This window comes from Mustela nivalis (assembly GCF_964662115.1).
Source record: "Mustela nivalis genome assembly, chromosome: 17".
In the NCBI taxonomy this organism is placed as follows: domain Eukaryota; kingdom Metazoa; phylum Chordata; class Mammalia; order Carnivora; family Mustelidae; genus Mustela; species Mustela nivalis.
The window spans coordinates 20696343-20711227 of NC_139036.1; the positions used below are offsets into that span (position 1 = coordinate 20696343).

At 48.4% G+C, this 14885-nt stretch overlaps 3 protein-coding genes across 7 annotated transcripts in view; 2 read left to right on the forward strand and 1 right to left on the reverse strand.

The window, feature by feature from the left end:
• The window catches only part of ALDOC (aldolase, fructose-bisphosphate C), a 1020901-nt gene that overhangs the window by 759661 nt on the left and 246355 nt on the right, over nucleotides 1–14885 (forward strand). The gene's annotated exons all lie outside the window — the stretch shown is intronic.
• ERAL1 (Era like 12S mitochondrial rRNA chaperone 1) lies at nucleotides 2547–6758 on the reverse strand. 2 transcript variants are annotated; one of them, XM_082707163.1, is made up of 10 exons: nucleotides 6449–6758; nucleotides 5369–5496; nucleotides 5168–5245; nucleotides 4505–4551; nucleotides 4285–4346; nucleotides 4067–4179; nucleotides 3727–3975; nucleotides 3443–3592; nucleotides 3238–3318; nucleotides 2547–3135 (listed from the first exon to the last, which is right to left on the reverse strand). In XM_082707163.1, exons 1-10 carry the CDS (start codon nucleotides 6729–6731, stop codon nucleotides 3013–3015), a joined length of 1314 nt encoding a protein of 437 aa, XP_082563289.1. In that variant the 5' UTR covers nucleotides 6732–6758; the 3' UTR covers nucleotides 2547–3012. The 2 variants fall into 2 exon arrangements, with proteins under 2 accessions (XP_082563289.1, XP_082563290.1); XM_082707164.1 differs by having other exon boundaries at nucleotides 2547–3173.
• FAM222B (family with sequence similarity 222 member B) overlaps nucleotides 13999–14885 on the forward strand; it is an 82103-nt gene continuing 81216 nt past the window's right edge. For 2 of the 4 annotated variants that reach the window (XM_082707125.1, XM_082707127.1), the window contains exon 1: nucleotides 14075–14214. Coding sequence is in view for 1 of the 4 variants with exons in the window: in XM_082707127.1 (XP_082563253.1) it covers nucleotides 14189–14214 (26 nt within the window). In the remaining 3 variants the exon portion in view is untranslated. Of the gene's footprint in view, nucleotides 14215–14885 lie in introns of all 4 variants that reach the window. The other 2 variants (XM_082707124.1, XM_082707128.1) reach the window with 2 other exon arrangements.

The window sequence follows — 14885 nt, forward strand, 5'->3', positions numbered from 1 at the left end:
CTGCCCCTCCTCCTGGCTCATGATCTCTCTCTCTCTTGGTCTGCAGTCTCTCAAATAAAAAATAAAAACTAGGGGCGCCTGGGTGGCTCAGTGGGTTAAAGCCTCTGTCTTCAGCTTGGGTCATGATCCCAGGATCCTGGGATCGAATACCACTTCGGACTCTCTGCTCAGCGGGGAGCCTACTTCCTCCTCTCTCTGCCTGCCTCTCTGCCTACTTGTGATCTCTGTCAATTAAATAAATAAAATCTTAAAAAAATAAAGTTAAAAGAAAAAGATTAAAAACAAAAACCAGGATGTCTAGGTGGCTCAGATGGTTAAGCAGCTGCCTTCGGCTCTGGTCATGACCCCAGCATCCTGGAATCAAGTCCTGTATCAGGCTCCTTGCTTGGTGGGGAGCCTGCTTCTCCCTCTGCCTCTGCCTGCCACTCTGCTTCTCTGACAAATGGACAAGTAAAATCTTTAAAAATAAATAAATGCCAAAACCAAAACCAGGGGGAAGAGCATGTGCCAACATTCTGTGGCAGCAGGAAGTAGAACATCCCCCAGGAACCAAAAGGTTTGGTCTCCCCTCCCACTCCGCATCTTGGCCTCATCTGCCCTTGCAGAGTTGGGGTCTAACTGCCTCCCAGCACACAGATCAGATTGTCTAGGATGGAGAAGGGGAGGGAGCAGAGCAGCAGATGTGTCTCCCAGAATGGGGGGTCTAAAATAACAGTTGCAGAGTGCCTGGTGGGGCTCAGTCGGTTGTGTGTCCAACTCTTGCTTCCAGCTCAGGGTGTGATCCTAGGGTTGTGGGGTTGAGCCCTGCATTGGGCTCTGCACTCAGCCGGGAATCTGCTTGAGAGTCTCTTCCTCTCCCTTAGATCCTGCTACTCTGCACACCCCTAGTCCCACTGCCCACCCCCACATCACAAGCACATGCTCTTTCTTTCAGATAAATAAATCTTTAAGAATGAGGGGTGCCTGGATGGCTCAGTTGGTTGAGCAAACTGCCTTCAGCTCAGGTCATGATCCTGGAGTCCTGGGATGAGTTCCACATTGGGCTCCCAGCTCAGTGAGGAGTCTGCTTCTCCTTCTGATCCCAAAATTAAATAAAATGAAATAAACAGACCCTCTTCCTGCCCTGCCAGCTTTCTGAGAAGTCTCTACACTAGGAATCTTGCACTAAATATTGCCAAGCTCTCACTCTAAGTGGCTTAGATCTCAACAGGCCCCTACCTGTTCTTATGCTGGCTCTCAGAAGAGCTTGAATCCCCCTGCCCTCAAATGACCCAGCAGAGGACCATTCCACCAAGAGGAGCTTGCATGGCAGTGGTAGCCTAGGTCTACCCGCCTTGGGCTCTACATAAACATAGGCAGGGGCCCAGGAACTGAAATTTAAGCCAGAGCTTGCCCTAGGAATCCAGCTTTCAGGACTCCTCCCGCTTTATAGGATTCAACTAACATTTCCACTGCCACCACACTAGTGCCATGGCCGAAACAACCGGCACCTGGCTATGGCCAACAATGAAACCCTAAAGGATGGGATGAGGCTGTCCTTCCTCCTCCCAGTGCTGGCAGACAGATGATCAACTTCAAAGGGACAGGACTGAAAGGTAGACCGTAGCCTTAGAAAGGTCCATAAAGTCTATGGGGGAAAGAGCCTACTAGAGTGACCAGTCACCCTTGTTCCAAGGAGCCCAGCAGGGAAAGGGTTAAGAGGCCGGTTTTCTAGAACCCGGGAAAGTGTCCCACCCAAGGGAGGGGCCAGTGGATTAAAAGGCGGGCAGCTTGAGTTGAGAGGCAGGGTCAGGGCCTCCTCACCCCTGAAGGCCTCCCCGGCTCCAGTTCCAGCTCCAGGTGAGTACCCTCTCCTGGGCCTGTCTGCTTGTTGGTCTGACCTGAGGGAAACTTCTGCCTCATCATGGGATCTCTGGCTTCTTTAATTCTGACACTGGGGTCCCCAGGGAGATCTCAACAGACCCTAGTTCTGCAGGGTTTTCCCGGCCAGTCCCCTTCCTTACCTGACCTTGACCACAGCCGTCATGGAGCTGTTGGCTCAGAAGCTATGGAGCAGGGAGTGGGGAGTGCTGCGTGTCCAGCACTGACTGGTCCTGCTCTGCCCCCAGCCCGTCTCTCCCTGCCTCAGTGCTCTCCAAGCCATGCTCCCTGTGCCTGCTGCGGGGCCCTGGCTGGGATATCATCATATACTGTAAGTTTGCAATGAGATACTACAGTATAGATGATGTACTAGTCCGGGTCCCCACAGCTCTGGAGCCAGATGAGGAGGGCAGGGCATGCTGCAAACCCACCAAGCTCGCCGCTCAGCCTATCACAGCCTGCTGACCGCCGGGACGCTTGGGGATGGCGAGGAAACCGTTACCATTACTGAGTTTAGTAATGGTAACGGTTCTCTTGCTGTACCCAGAATACGTGTCAAGAAGAGAGCTCAGGACCCTGGAGCAGATCACTGGAAGGGAGGGAGACTCCAGCTCAGACAACAGGGTCGGGGTGAGGGAATGGGTTTTCTCTTTCCTGTTCTAAAGAAATAAAGATGAGAACCAGTATGCTTGTCTTTTAATTTTATTAGCATTCGAGCCTGGGAAGAGGGATGGGGCAAGTGGCACTATCTCCCTTAGGACCCACAAGTCCTTATGCGTGGTTTTAAGGTAGAGGAACTGAGGGGATAGGAAAAAGGCCTCTCTGCTAAAACTGGCAACACAAGGAGAAACTCTGGGTTTGATGCCAGCCAGAAGCAGAGTGGCATTGTTCCTACTGAAGAGCCAATTTCTAGACCTAAGCAGCTGGAATCCCAGGCAGAGGCACGACCCCGTAACTGAGCTAAGTTTCTTCCTCCAACAGATGTGGTCAGGCAGGGCCTAGGCAGACTCACTAAGGCCATGCCAGCCAGTCAGTCCATCAGGCAGTGCCCATGCCTCTCACCAGTCCCCATCCCAGGCAGGGGCCATCCTGGTCAGTGGCTCCTGCCAGCAGCTAGGGCTGGGATGCCATGGGAAAGGCAGCTGAGGGCGGTCATGTGAGAAGCTTCACAGAGAGCCGCAGCTGTACATCGCAGAGGAAGATGTCCATGAGATCTCGGCCCACCTCCTGTGCAATCTGGGAGATCAAGCGCCCCTTTGGACCAATCAGGATCCTCTGAGGGTGGGGTGAGAGAGAGACACACACACACAAGACTGCTCTCGGGGCTCCTGAGCAGTGGAGGAAGAACCCCTGCCTAATGCCCTGGTCCTTTCTTACCACATGAGATTCTTTGAGCACCAGAAGCTTCTGTTCAATCACCAGCTCCCCGCTTGGCCCTTCCTCCCACATCACTGTCCTCTGCACAGGGAGACATCATGATTAGTCAGACGGACCCGCATTCCTAGCTCTCCAGACCCCAGGTGTCTGGTCCTGGGTGCTGTGCCTAGTGAAGAGCCCCCAAATTCCTTCACTGTGCCCACACCTGCTGCACACTGTAGGGAATCTCCTGGGGCAGGTGCTCTAGGAGCTTCTCTCGGATGATGTTGGCACAGATCTCCTCAGGCGTCTGGCTAGTGAGGACTCCACTGTGGAATTCCCAGGGTCCTGGCCGGGCCTGTGCCAGGAGGTATTGCTGTGGGTACAGAGAGGGACAGGTGGGCAGCTCAGTCCCAACCAAGACTTTCCTACTCACTCTCAGGAGGAACTCCAAGGCTTGTCTTCACATGGTAGAAATCAAAGGCCAGGCTCCGGTCAAGGCTAACTGACCTTTAGTGTTTTCACATCCTCTTGGCTTAGGGCTGACAACATGAAGATCTCCTGGAAGTGGGGCCAGCCGATCCTCTGAGGGCCTCCCACAGACTGTGTTTTTGGGCCCTCAGCTGCTGGGCTGGGGCACAGAGTGCCAGGCTGTGAGCGAAGGGCCTGCCTCATCTTGAGCTTCTTGCCATTGACCACACCTTCAGTAAGGGCTGCTGTGAGCTCCAAAAGAACGGACTTCTGCTTCAGGCAATCTACCTGGGCGTGGAGGATGGGCAGAGGGTGTGTGGTCAGTGAGATGGGCCCCACAGAGGAGAGTAGACCCCTTCATCAAGTAGGTGGTGCTCACCTTGTTCATGACAAGGATGCTAGGGACTTGCGAGAACTGAGTCAGGCACTGGAGCACCTGGGGGCTGAGCTGGTTCCGAGTCCACTTGTCTGAGACATCCACAAGGACCACAACTAGAAGTTGGCAGGGTGGGGAACAGGAAAAATATATGACCACTCTCTCCCCACCCCTCCAAAATGTCCATGATATGGGCTCCAGATTCCCATCATGAGTCTAACCCAGATCAGCAGATTCCATGCTCTTCCATGGATCTTCCAACAAAGAAAGTTCCAGATGGTGCCTGAGGGACAGACAAACAGGTCAGAAAAGGTCTTATGACTGATATACTCCTAATGAGGGATAGGGTATGATAAGATGGTTTTCCAGACCTTATGGTGGAATCTCCCCACCTTCTCTTCAACACCTTTCCCTCTACATACCTGTTTCCACAGCTATTACCTTTTCTGTTTAACAGGGCTGATGAGGCCAGGGGTGTCAAGTAGAATCTAAAATCAGGAAAGAGAGATGCCCACCCCCCAAGATGGAACAATTATGACTAGCAAGTGAGAGAAAGGCCACTACTGATGTCAGAAAACTGCACCCACTCTAGGACAGGATGACTTTAGATTTTTACCCTTCAGCTTTGTTTTAATTCTAGACAGGATCTAAGAGAAAGATAATGACTGTGAATATATGGAAGATTAGGAAGGAGTAAAGAGGCAAATAGATCTTTCTGACTATAAGCCAGAGGGTAAAAAGTAGAGAGAACTGCACTAGGCCTGATTAAAGAGGAGACTCCCCTTCCCTCAGAAAAGTGAATCTCAGGGCGCCTAGGTGGCTCAGTGGGTTAAGCCTCTGCCTTTGGCTCAGGTCATGATCTCAGGGTCCTGGGATCAAGCCCCTCATGGGGTTCTCTGCTCAGTGGGGAGCCTGCTTCCCCCTCTCTCTCTCTGCCAGCTGCTCTGCCTACTTGTGATCTCCCTCTCTTTTAAATAAATAAATAAATACATCTTAAAAAAAAAAAAAGTGAATCTAAATACTTTGTTCAGGTCTAACTGTAAGGGAGACCCTCTTAAGTTCACCCCCTGTCCAGTTTGCTGGACTTCCTTTGAAGGTACCCACCACCTGGGCCTCTTTCTCCGTGATGACCCCCAGAGCTTGGCAGCGAGTGGTGTGCACCTTCTTGGAGACAGGGAACACCTGCCAAAAACAAGTAAGTCCCAACTGAGTTCCCAGATCACTATGGGACAATTCATAAAGAAACAGAAAAAAGTGACAGATGAAAGGGGCGGGGTAGGAGGGGATGTCAAAGATGCAGCATACTTTCCGACCCAGCAGCTGGTTGGAGAGTGTTGACTTCCCTGCATTCGGGGCACCCAGGATGACGACTCGTAGGACCCGGGGGTTCTCAGGCATGTTGGGATGATGGACCAATAGGAGTTCCTGCTCATCTGTGTGTGGGGTAGGGGCAGGAAGGAAGCGACAGGTAATGCAATTTGGATCCCCTCTCAGGTACTCAGTCCTACTGGCCCACAAAGGAAATTTAGGGAATACAAGCTTAGTGTACCAGGCTGAAGCTGAGACCTGGCTTCAAGACTTAGTTTGCCCATTCATTTGTTTATATGATTTTCTCAAATTCTCTAACTTCTCTAATCTCCTCAGTTTTCCTCACCTGTAAAATGGGAGATAATATTAACAATGCCTCCTTAAAATCTTCTGATGATTGGCAATTTTGCAAAAACCATCAACACAATCCCTGGCATTTAATACTCAATCACTGTGTGGAATTGTACTTTGTAGTTGTCCCTGATAAATGTATGTACATGTGTACATGTGTGAAAGCACAGCCAGAACAGATAAAGTCAGAAATCCCTCCAGCTCAGACAATCTCACCCTACTAAGGGTGTTATAAAGGCTCTGCAAGCTTTCTCAGTGTTTTTAAGTATTAGTTTCTTATAATACTGCATTACCATGACCAGTTTTTGTGTCCAGCCTGCCTACCAGAATGTAGTCTCAGATGCTTGAGAAACAGAGGGTGCTATTTCCTAGGTGTAACTCAGTCTCTTGACAAGGAGATGGGGCACTTATTGGATCCAGTTCGCTTCCCATTTCGGGACAGAGAGCCACAGTTCTGCCCTGCCCGTGTCCCTTCAATCTCCTGCTCTTCGTGAGCGTCTGATTGTGACCACATCGGTTCCCTCTGGCTCCTAACTCTTAGAACGTATTATCTCTCTCCTGTGAGATACTCCAAGGCTCGCCTCTCTCTCGGGGCCTCAAGATCGTTTTCCATAATATAGGACCAAAGACGATATCCCCAGGGATTGAGGACTTTCCCCGACCCAGAAGTTTCACGTTTTCGCTAAAGTGGGGACAGTCCGGAACAAGCCTATCTGGGCGCTTTACCTCTGTGCATAGACACGCCGGGAGGGTGAGAAGTCAACGAACTGTCCGGCTGAGAGAGTCCAAGGAAGCGGTCCAAGGCTGAGCTCTGGCCATAACGGCGAGAAGCAGAGGACAGGCGGGGACCAGAGAAGGCGGCGCCCGCGAAACAGGACACGCACCTCCGCTGACAGTCAAAGAGCGAGGAGAGCCGGACCCCCCACTCCCTCTCGGCACTGGGGCCCAACTGCCGGACCCCTGACACCGCCCGAAACAGCGTAGCCGCGCGACGGCTGGGAGCAGCCATTACTGCCGCAAGGAACTCCGGGAACTGACCAGGAACTCACCTACGATTGGATAGGGAGGTGGAAAAGCGAACGAGCGGAATGCTAGATTGGCCCAGAGTGCGGAAATACAGGGGATGTTGGAGGTGGGCTGGGGAGAAACTGTTCCGGAGACTGACCAAGGCTAAGGGAAAGGAAAAATGTGTATTTAAGTTTGCGTGGACATAATGATCCTTTTGGACTCCCATAAATATCCTGTTTTATTCGCCTCCTGCCGAAGTTTTATAAAAAGCCCTTCGAGCCCTGAGAGACTACAACTCCCATGAGGCCAAGCGGCAGAATTTATTTTATTTTTTCCTCTTAGCTTCTGACTTCGGAATGGGTGCCTTTTTAGTTCTCTCTGGTTTCAGGCTTTCAGATTCTCTCCCAGTATCTCCCTGGCTTGTTCTAGCGGTGGGTCGCGTTTTCCGACAGTCTGCACCTTTGCTTTATGTGAGCCTCCTGTAGGGAGTACTCCCTGGGTCGGTGCTCCTGAGGAGAAATAGATCCTATTTCCCATCTATGGACCTCCGTTACTATTTTCTCCCTAAGGCCAGTCATTTCCGAGAAAAAAGCAGAAGGGAGGAGAAGCTGCGTAGTCAGCTATAGTCTCCCAGATTGCCCTTTGTGCTCTTTAACCCTTAATCATCCTTGAGGTCTCTCAATCACATCACTCTTGAAATTGAGAGAGAAGTGTTGAATTAAGAAAATGGACAAAAATCTGTGTCACAGGAGTTATGTCCTGGAGGCTGTGTGTATGTGTGTGTGTGTGTGTGAGAGAGAGAGAGAGACAGACAGAGACAGAGACACCTGACAGCTCAGGTAGCATGGTCTAGGTGAAAACCTAAAGACAGAATGAAAGATGGGGCGACTGTCTGGTTCAGATGCAGCACCTGATCTCAGGCTTGTGCATTTGAGTCCAGTGTTTGGTTGGGTGTAGAGTTTACTTAAAAGAGAGAGGGGTGCCTGGATGGTTCAGTCGGTTAAGTGTGTGCCTTCTGCTCAGGTCATGATCCCATGGTCCTGAGATGGAGCCCTCTATGGGTCTCCCTGCTTAGTGGGAGGCTTGCTACTCTCTCTCCCTCTACCTGCTGCTCCCCCTGCTATGCTCTATCTCTCTCTCTCAGATACATAAAATCTTTAAAAATAGAGCGAGAATGAGAGGAGAGGTAATTGAGAAAAGCCAGGGGAAAAAAATATATACGCATCTTTCCAGGGGAGCAGAGCAAAAGGGAGGGGTAACAGAAGAGGGGGAGAGAAGTGGGGTTAAGAAAATATTTTTTTCGTTTTTAAGATCAAATATTTTTGTTTGCTCATGGCAATGACCAGGTAGAGAGGAGAAAATAGTTGGTATAGGACAGAGAGAGGAGAATTGTTGGGAGGATGGAACCAATTGACTGGGCTGTGGTTGGAGTGGAGGCTGAGTGTTCAGAATAGCTCTGAATGACACAGGATTGACAGAGACTGGGCATCTAAATGCACTGATGGTTTGCAAATGGCGCCAGGCTCCAGCTTTTAGGCTGCTTGCTCTATTAGCAGAAGAAACAACCTTTCTGGAACATGATATTCTGGATGTTCTTTGGGCATATGGGTGCCCAAAGAACAAAATACCACTTAATGCAGGGCAGCTGGCAACCAGAAAAATATGAATCTTGCATGGAGAGTAAGGTGAAATGCCATTTCAACTGTAATTAGGTTGAAAGGCAATATCAGGTTAAATGGTGGTTGAAGAACTTAATTAAATAAATGCAAAATCATCCAAAGGACACATACCAAGTACTACAGCATTGGCAATAGAGAACACCTTGGAAGAATACCTGGGATAACACAAAAACTTAGAGGAAATGTGTCAAAGTGCTTTGTTAATTCTCTTCTTTCCCCCAGATTTTCCCTCAAAGGATATTGTAGGGAAATGTATTTTGTGAGATTAGGAGAGGCTAATCAAATGAAATAGACTGCGCTGGTTCGTATGTCAACTTGCCACTTAGCTGTGCGAGTTTGGACAAGTTATTTCAACTTTCCAAATGTCAGTTTTGTCATCTGTAAAATGAAGAAGAAAATGATAAACACGTCTACCTAATACCATGTGTTCATTTGAATCTAGGATTTAGAACAATGGAGGCTTTCAATAAATGTCCTTATCTTAAAGCTAATTGTTTTAATCTTTCTTTTCTATAGAGACAATTTCTCTCTGTACTGTATTCCTCTCATCAGCATTTATTTAAAAAATGCTTGATTTCCGGATGCCTGGGTAGCTTAGTGGGTTAAGTGTATGCCTTTCTCTCAGGTCATGATCCCAGGGTCCCGGGATTGAGCCCTGTCTTGGGCTCCTTGCTCCGTGAGGAGTCCATTTCTTACTCTCCCTCTGCCTCCCCACCCCGGCTTTTTTTTTTTTTTTTTCAAGGTTCCAGGTTCCTAGGATTGAGTCCTGCATAGGTCTCCCTGCTCAGTGGGAAGCATGCTTCTCCCTCCCCATCTTCCTGTGGCTCTCCCTACTTGTGCACTCTCTCTGTGTGTGCTTCTGTCAAATAAGTAAATAAAACCTTAAAAAAAAAGATTTTATTTATTTGTTTGAGAGCGAGGGAGAGCCATCCCTCTTCCCATCATTTTTTGAATATATCAAGCTAATTTCTGCCCCAAGGCCTTTATATCTGCTGCTCCTGCCTCCTAGGTTCAAGATTTGGCTTCTGTTTCCTATTCAGGTCTCAGTTTAAATGTCCTTTTCTCACAGCATTTATCACTACCTGCAATGATTTTCTTGTATGCCTGAAATGCTATAGGAGCATCGCCAAGAGTCTTCACAGTCTTACCAACCCCTCATGGCCCCAATCTGAACAAGTCCCTCCCTTGCTTCACTGTCCTCAGAAAAAAGTGTAAAGTAACGTGGCTCCGGCTTACTTTGCTAGATTCCTCTCTCTTTGTTTTGCTTCTTTAAAAAGTTTATTTATTTTTAGTAGTCTCTACATTCAACGTGGGACTCTTTGGACTGAGTCAGCCACACGCCTCCACTAGTCGCAACTCTTGTCATTCCTCTTTTTCAGCTTAACTGAATTTTTTTCAGTCTCCCAACTGCCTGGTATTCTTTCCCACTTCCAGGTGTCTCCTTTGGTTGTTCCTTCCATGACTGATTAAATTCTCTCTGAGGATGCTTATTTTTTTTCTTCCCCTCCTATGATAAGACAGTTTATAATATCTTTTTTTTTTTTAAGATTTTTATTTATTTATTTGACAGACAGGGATCACAAGTAGGCAGAGAGGCAGGCAGAGAGAGAGAGGGAGAAGCAGGCTCCCTGCCAAGCAGAGAGCCAATGCGGGGCTCGATCCCAGGACCCTGAGATCCTGACCTTAGCTGAAGGCAGAGGCTTAACCCTCTGAGCCACCCAGGCGCCCCAGTTTATAATATCTTGATTGAGCACAAAGATTATTGAGCCAGGGGCGCCTAGGTGGCTCAGAGGGTTAAGCCTCTGCCTTCAGCTAAGGTCATGATCTCAGGGTCCTGGGATCGAGCCCCGCATTGGCTCTCTGCTCAGCAGGGAGCCTGTTTCCCCCTCTCTCTGCCTGCTTGTGATCTCTCTCTCTTTGTCAAATAAATAAATAAAATCTTAAAAAAATATATTATTAAGGGGCGCCTGGGTGGCTCAGTGGGTTAAGCCTCTGCTTTCGGCTCAGGTCATGATCTCAGGGTCCTAGGATCAAGCCCCGCATGGGGCTCTCTGCTCAGCAGGGAGCCTGCTCCCCCCCCCGCCCCTCTCTGCTTGTGATCTTTCTCTCTCTCTGTCAAATAAATAAATAAAATATTATTTATTTATTTATTTGTTTTTTAACATTTTATTTATTTATCTGACAGAGAGAGATGACAAGCAGGCAGAGAGGCAGGCAGAGAAGAGAGGAGGAAGCAGGCTCCCCGCCGAGCGGAGAGCCTGATGCGGGGCTCGATCCCAGGACCCTGAGATCATGACCCGAGCCAAAGGCAGTGGCCCAACCCACTGAGCCACCCAGGCACCCCAGATAAAATTTTTTTTTTTTTTTAAATTATTGAGCCAGATATCCTGGGTTTGATTTTCGGTTCCATTATTTACTGTGTGACCAGGGCAAGTTAGTTCTCTCTCCTTCAATTTCCTTATCTATAAAATAGGGATAGGGATGTGATGATGAAAAGAACTGATATGTATAAAGGACTTAGAACAGTGCTTGACACATAATAAATGTTATTCAAGTGTTTGTTGTTGTTATTAGATGTCCCCTACTAGACTGTAAGTTCTATGGGGTCAAGGACAATACATATTACTACTCACTGTTGTATCTCCAACACCTACAACAGTGTCTAACACATCATGGGTACTCATTAAATTTTTGTTCAGTGAGTGAATAAATTATATCTTTCTATAGATAGATTGGCATACCTTTGTGGTGTCAACATGGCTGCAGCATCTTGTTCTCACATCTGGTTTTAGTTGGAAAGAGCAACAGATTTCCCCTGAAGGAACGTTCTCCATGTGCATTTTGGCTCTGACGGGGTTACATGCCCATTCCTGAAACAATGATTGTAGCTTAGAGAATGTTATGCGCTGAATGACTTAGGTCTGGGTTATGTAAATGTGCTCTATGCCCAGAGTGACCTCATCCAAATCACAGGGTCTGAAAATGGAGTAGGGGTGGTTCTCTGAATGATTATCATCTGATATAGTGTGTCGATACTTGGCAGGAAAAAAAAAGTCTGCGGTTCTGCCCTTGGTAAGAAATTCAAGTAGTTTGGGGAGCCTGGCTGGCTGGACTCTTGATTATGAGTTTGAGCCCCACATCGAGTGTAGAGTTTTTAAAGATTTTATTTATTTGACAGAGACACAGTGAGAGAGGGAAAACAAGCAGGGGGTGTAGGAGAGGGAGAAGCAGGCTTCCCACTGAGCAGGGAGCCCAATGTGGGGCTTGATCCTAGAACCCTAGGATTGTAACCTGAGCCGAAGGCAGACACTTAACGACTGAGCCACTCAGGAGCTCTATAGAGATTACTTAAAAATAAATAAGTAAATGAGCTTAATAAATAAATCCATATAAATAAAGAAATTCAAGTAGGGAAATAGTTCAGGAGACCCGTATGGTTCATGTCTGCTGTTGGGGCACCTGGCTGGCTCAGTTGGAAGAATGTGCAACTCTTGATCTTGGGGTCGTGAGTTCAGGCCCTACACTGGATATAGAGATAACTTTAATAAACAAATAAACAAAACTAAACAAAAAAGATATGTCATTATCACGTAGATTCCAACAGAGGACTTCATGTGGTGGTAGAATTAGGAAAATACAGTTCCTGGAAACTTCAGGGTCAGCTTTGGCTTTTTTTTTTTTTTTTAAACACATCCATTCATCTGCACATAGTATCAATATTAATTCTTCCTCCCTCTGGCTCTTAGATTTCCCCATGGTGCCAAATGTGTTCTTGTTCCAAAGGGTAATACTTTTGCAAGTAAAGACAACTCTTCCAAGTCAGGAGCTAGCTTATGGGATTGGTCCTGGGCCCCACCACCCTACTCTGTCAGCAGTTGCATCTTACTCTATGTATGTCAAGAGATTGGGAGACACTTCATATATGAGGCAAGCACTTTTGTGTAGATTTGCTTTTCTGGGAACTGAATTATGCTATCTGTACAGTGTTTTCCCACAGCAACATATAGCTATGTATGTAAAAGTCACATGCATCTGATAAGTAAAAAATCCTTCAGTTCCTAGGTGCCTTAATTTCTTAGTGACTTGAGAATTCTATTATATATATTTTTAAAAAGACTTATTTATTTTAGAGAGAGGGAGGAGAATGAGCAGGAGGGACAGAGGGAGAGAGAGAGAAAGAATCTCAGTCAGACTCCATGCTGAGTGTGGAGCCCCATGAGGGTCTTGATCTCTCGATCCTGAGATCACCATCTAGCCAAAGCCAAGAGTCACACGTTTAACTGACTGCACCACCCAGGCGCCCCATATGCATTTTTAATTAATAATCTGTAATAAAAAATACTAGTGAGGGCGCCTGGGTGGCTCAGTGGGTTAAGCCACTGCCTTCGGCTCAGGTCATGATCTCAGGGTCCTGGGATCGAGTCCCACATCGGGCTCTCTGCTCGGCAGGGAGCCTGCTTCCCTCTCTCTCTCTCTCTGCCTGCCTCTCCATCTACTTGTGATTTCTCTCTGTCCAATAAATAAATAAAATCTTTTAAAAAAAATACTAGTGACACTCCATTTTTAACATTCTCAAACTTTACTGTTGGGCCTATTCTTGCTTCTTTCCAAAATGAGGAAAAAATTTCCTTAATCTTAAAAGTTTAAACATTCATATCAGATCCTGGCATTAGGAGTAGCTTTTGCTTTCCCCCAAAGTACAAAGAATTTAACACCTTTCACAGAAAGAATGGAACTGCTCCCCCGCCTTCCCCTTCTCTTCTTTGATCTTCTTTTGCCTTACATTATATCTTGGTTCTGAGATTTCCAAACTCTGAACTGTAGAGGGAAGACTGGGCTGGAGATGGGATGGGGGTCATGGTTATAAGTAGAGAGTTTATTCCTGTGTCTCCTCTTCCTTTCTACTGCAGTGCACTGCCCTCCGCTGTCAAGTATGTAGTGAATTTCCAAGATTCAATTAAGCCTAGTCTGTTGTTTGGCTATGCCAAGGCAGCACAGTGGTCTAGGAGCTGATGGTTGGGTTTCCATGGGATAAAGGTCTAGTTTTTGTTTAAACATTTACACAAGGGCCAGGCTTCATAGTGAGAGCTGGAAAGTAGGGGACTATTAGCCTTCAGGTCCCTTGATGGCACATAGGAGATGCCTAGAACATTTTTGTCCAATAAACAGTATGCGCTTGATAAACAGACTGATTTAGCAGTGCCCCAAAGAAGTTTTGGTGTGGTCACCGCCTTGCCAAGATCCTTGGGGCTTCTGAGCACCTCCTGGCCCGTAGTATATTCAGGGATGTAAAAGCTGCCTCTTACACCATTAGCCCCCGTGTATTCTAGATGTGATCGTCTTCTTGAAAGAAATCCCAAGTTCATTATCAGTCACCTCAGAGCACCTGCATTCAGGCCTTTAAGGGTAAGTAGGATCTAGAATCTTAAAAGTGTCATTATGTCTATGGTTCCTTACGAGCATCGCGGTCCAAGCGTTAGTAACCTAGGCAAGGTAATCCAGAGGCCTTGGACCTGGGGTCAGCCGCCACAGCCTGTAAGCCTAACCAGTCCTCGAGGGCAGCAGCCATGTCCACCTGAAACCCAGGGGTCCAGGACATCAGGCACTGAAGAAGACGCCTCGGCGCGGGCTGCGCAAGCGCGGGCTTCGGTAGAGGGCCCCGGTACTCCAGGCTGCGCAGGCGCATGAGCGGCTCCCGGCGAGTCCCGACGGCGGCGGCGGCTACTGAGGGGCCGGGCGTGGAGCAGCGGTGGCGGCGGCGGGCGGCAACGGAGCAGCCATGAGGGCCGGGCCCAGTCACCGACAGTGAGTAATGGTGGAAGAGGGGTGGGCGGCGGGAGAGAAGAGGGGTGGCCTGGTGGAAGGATACCTCGACTTAGCAGGGGGGTGGGCTCTGCCTGTCGGAGGCGAAGGGGCGTGGGGGAGGGACAGTTTGAGGTGATGATGGAAGAATTTGGGGCATAGGTGGTCGGATCGCCCGCGCCAGGGCTGGACAGCTTGGCGAAGGGAAGGAGGTGAGTGCTGCAGAGTGAAGGAGCCCACGGCAGGGGCAGTGTCCCGCGCTTCCCCGTTTGTCATCGTCCCTTCCCCCAGGAGCTTTCGGTCGCCTCTCCCTTTCCGCTTCTTTCAGAGAATGGTCGCGGGGGGAGGGTGGTGGAGGATGAAAGCCCTGCCGGAGCTGAAGAAGCTAACTCTGATCCAGGCAGGCAAGGGCCGGTCGTCCGGAGTCATGGGCTTTTCTGGGTGGAGGATGGGAGTCAGGAGCCCTCCGTTTAAAGCTGGGAGGGATCTAGAGAAAAAAGCTAGGGGCTTAGAGTCTGACAGGTTCGAAACCACGTCCACCATTGATAAAGCTGATAGATAACCTTGGGCAGGTCCCACTTAACCTTTCTGAACCTCTGAAAGATGCAGTGGTTCAGTGGGCTATTTCAAGGATCTTGTATGTGATTGAGATTGTGTATGAAAACTGTAAATTG

Bases quoted from the DNA above. Each gene is read 5' to 3' on its own strand.
- ERAL1 (XM_082707163.1), bottom strand. From the start codon at position 6,731: ATGGCTGCTCCCAGCCGTCGCGCGGCTACGCTGTTTCGGGCGGTGTCA. The intron at 4,552-5,167 runs GTGGGTACCTTC...TCCTGATTTTAG, and splicing joins CGGAGAAAGAGGCCCAGGTG to ATTCTACTTGACACCCCTGG. The intron at 4,180-4,284 runs GTTAGACTCATG...GCCAACTTCTAG, and splicing joins CATGGAATCTGCTGATCTGG to TTGTGGTCCTTGTGGATGTC.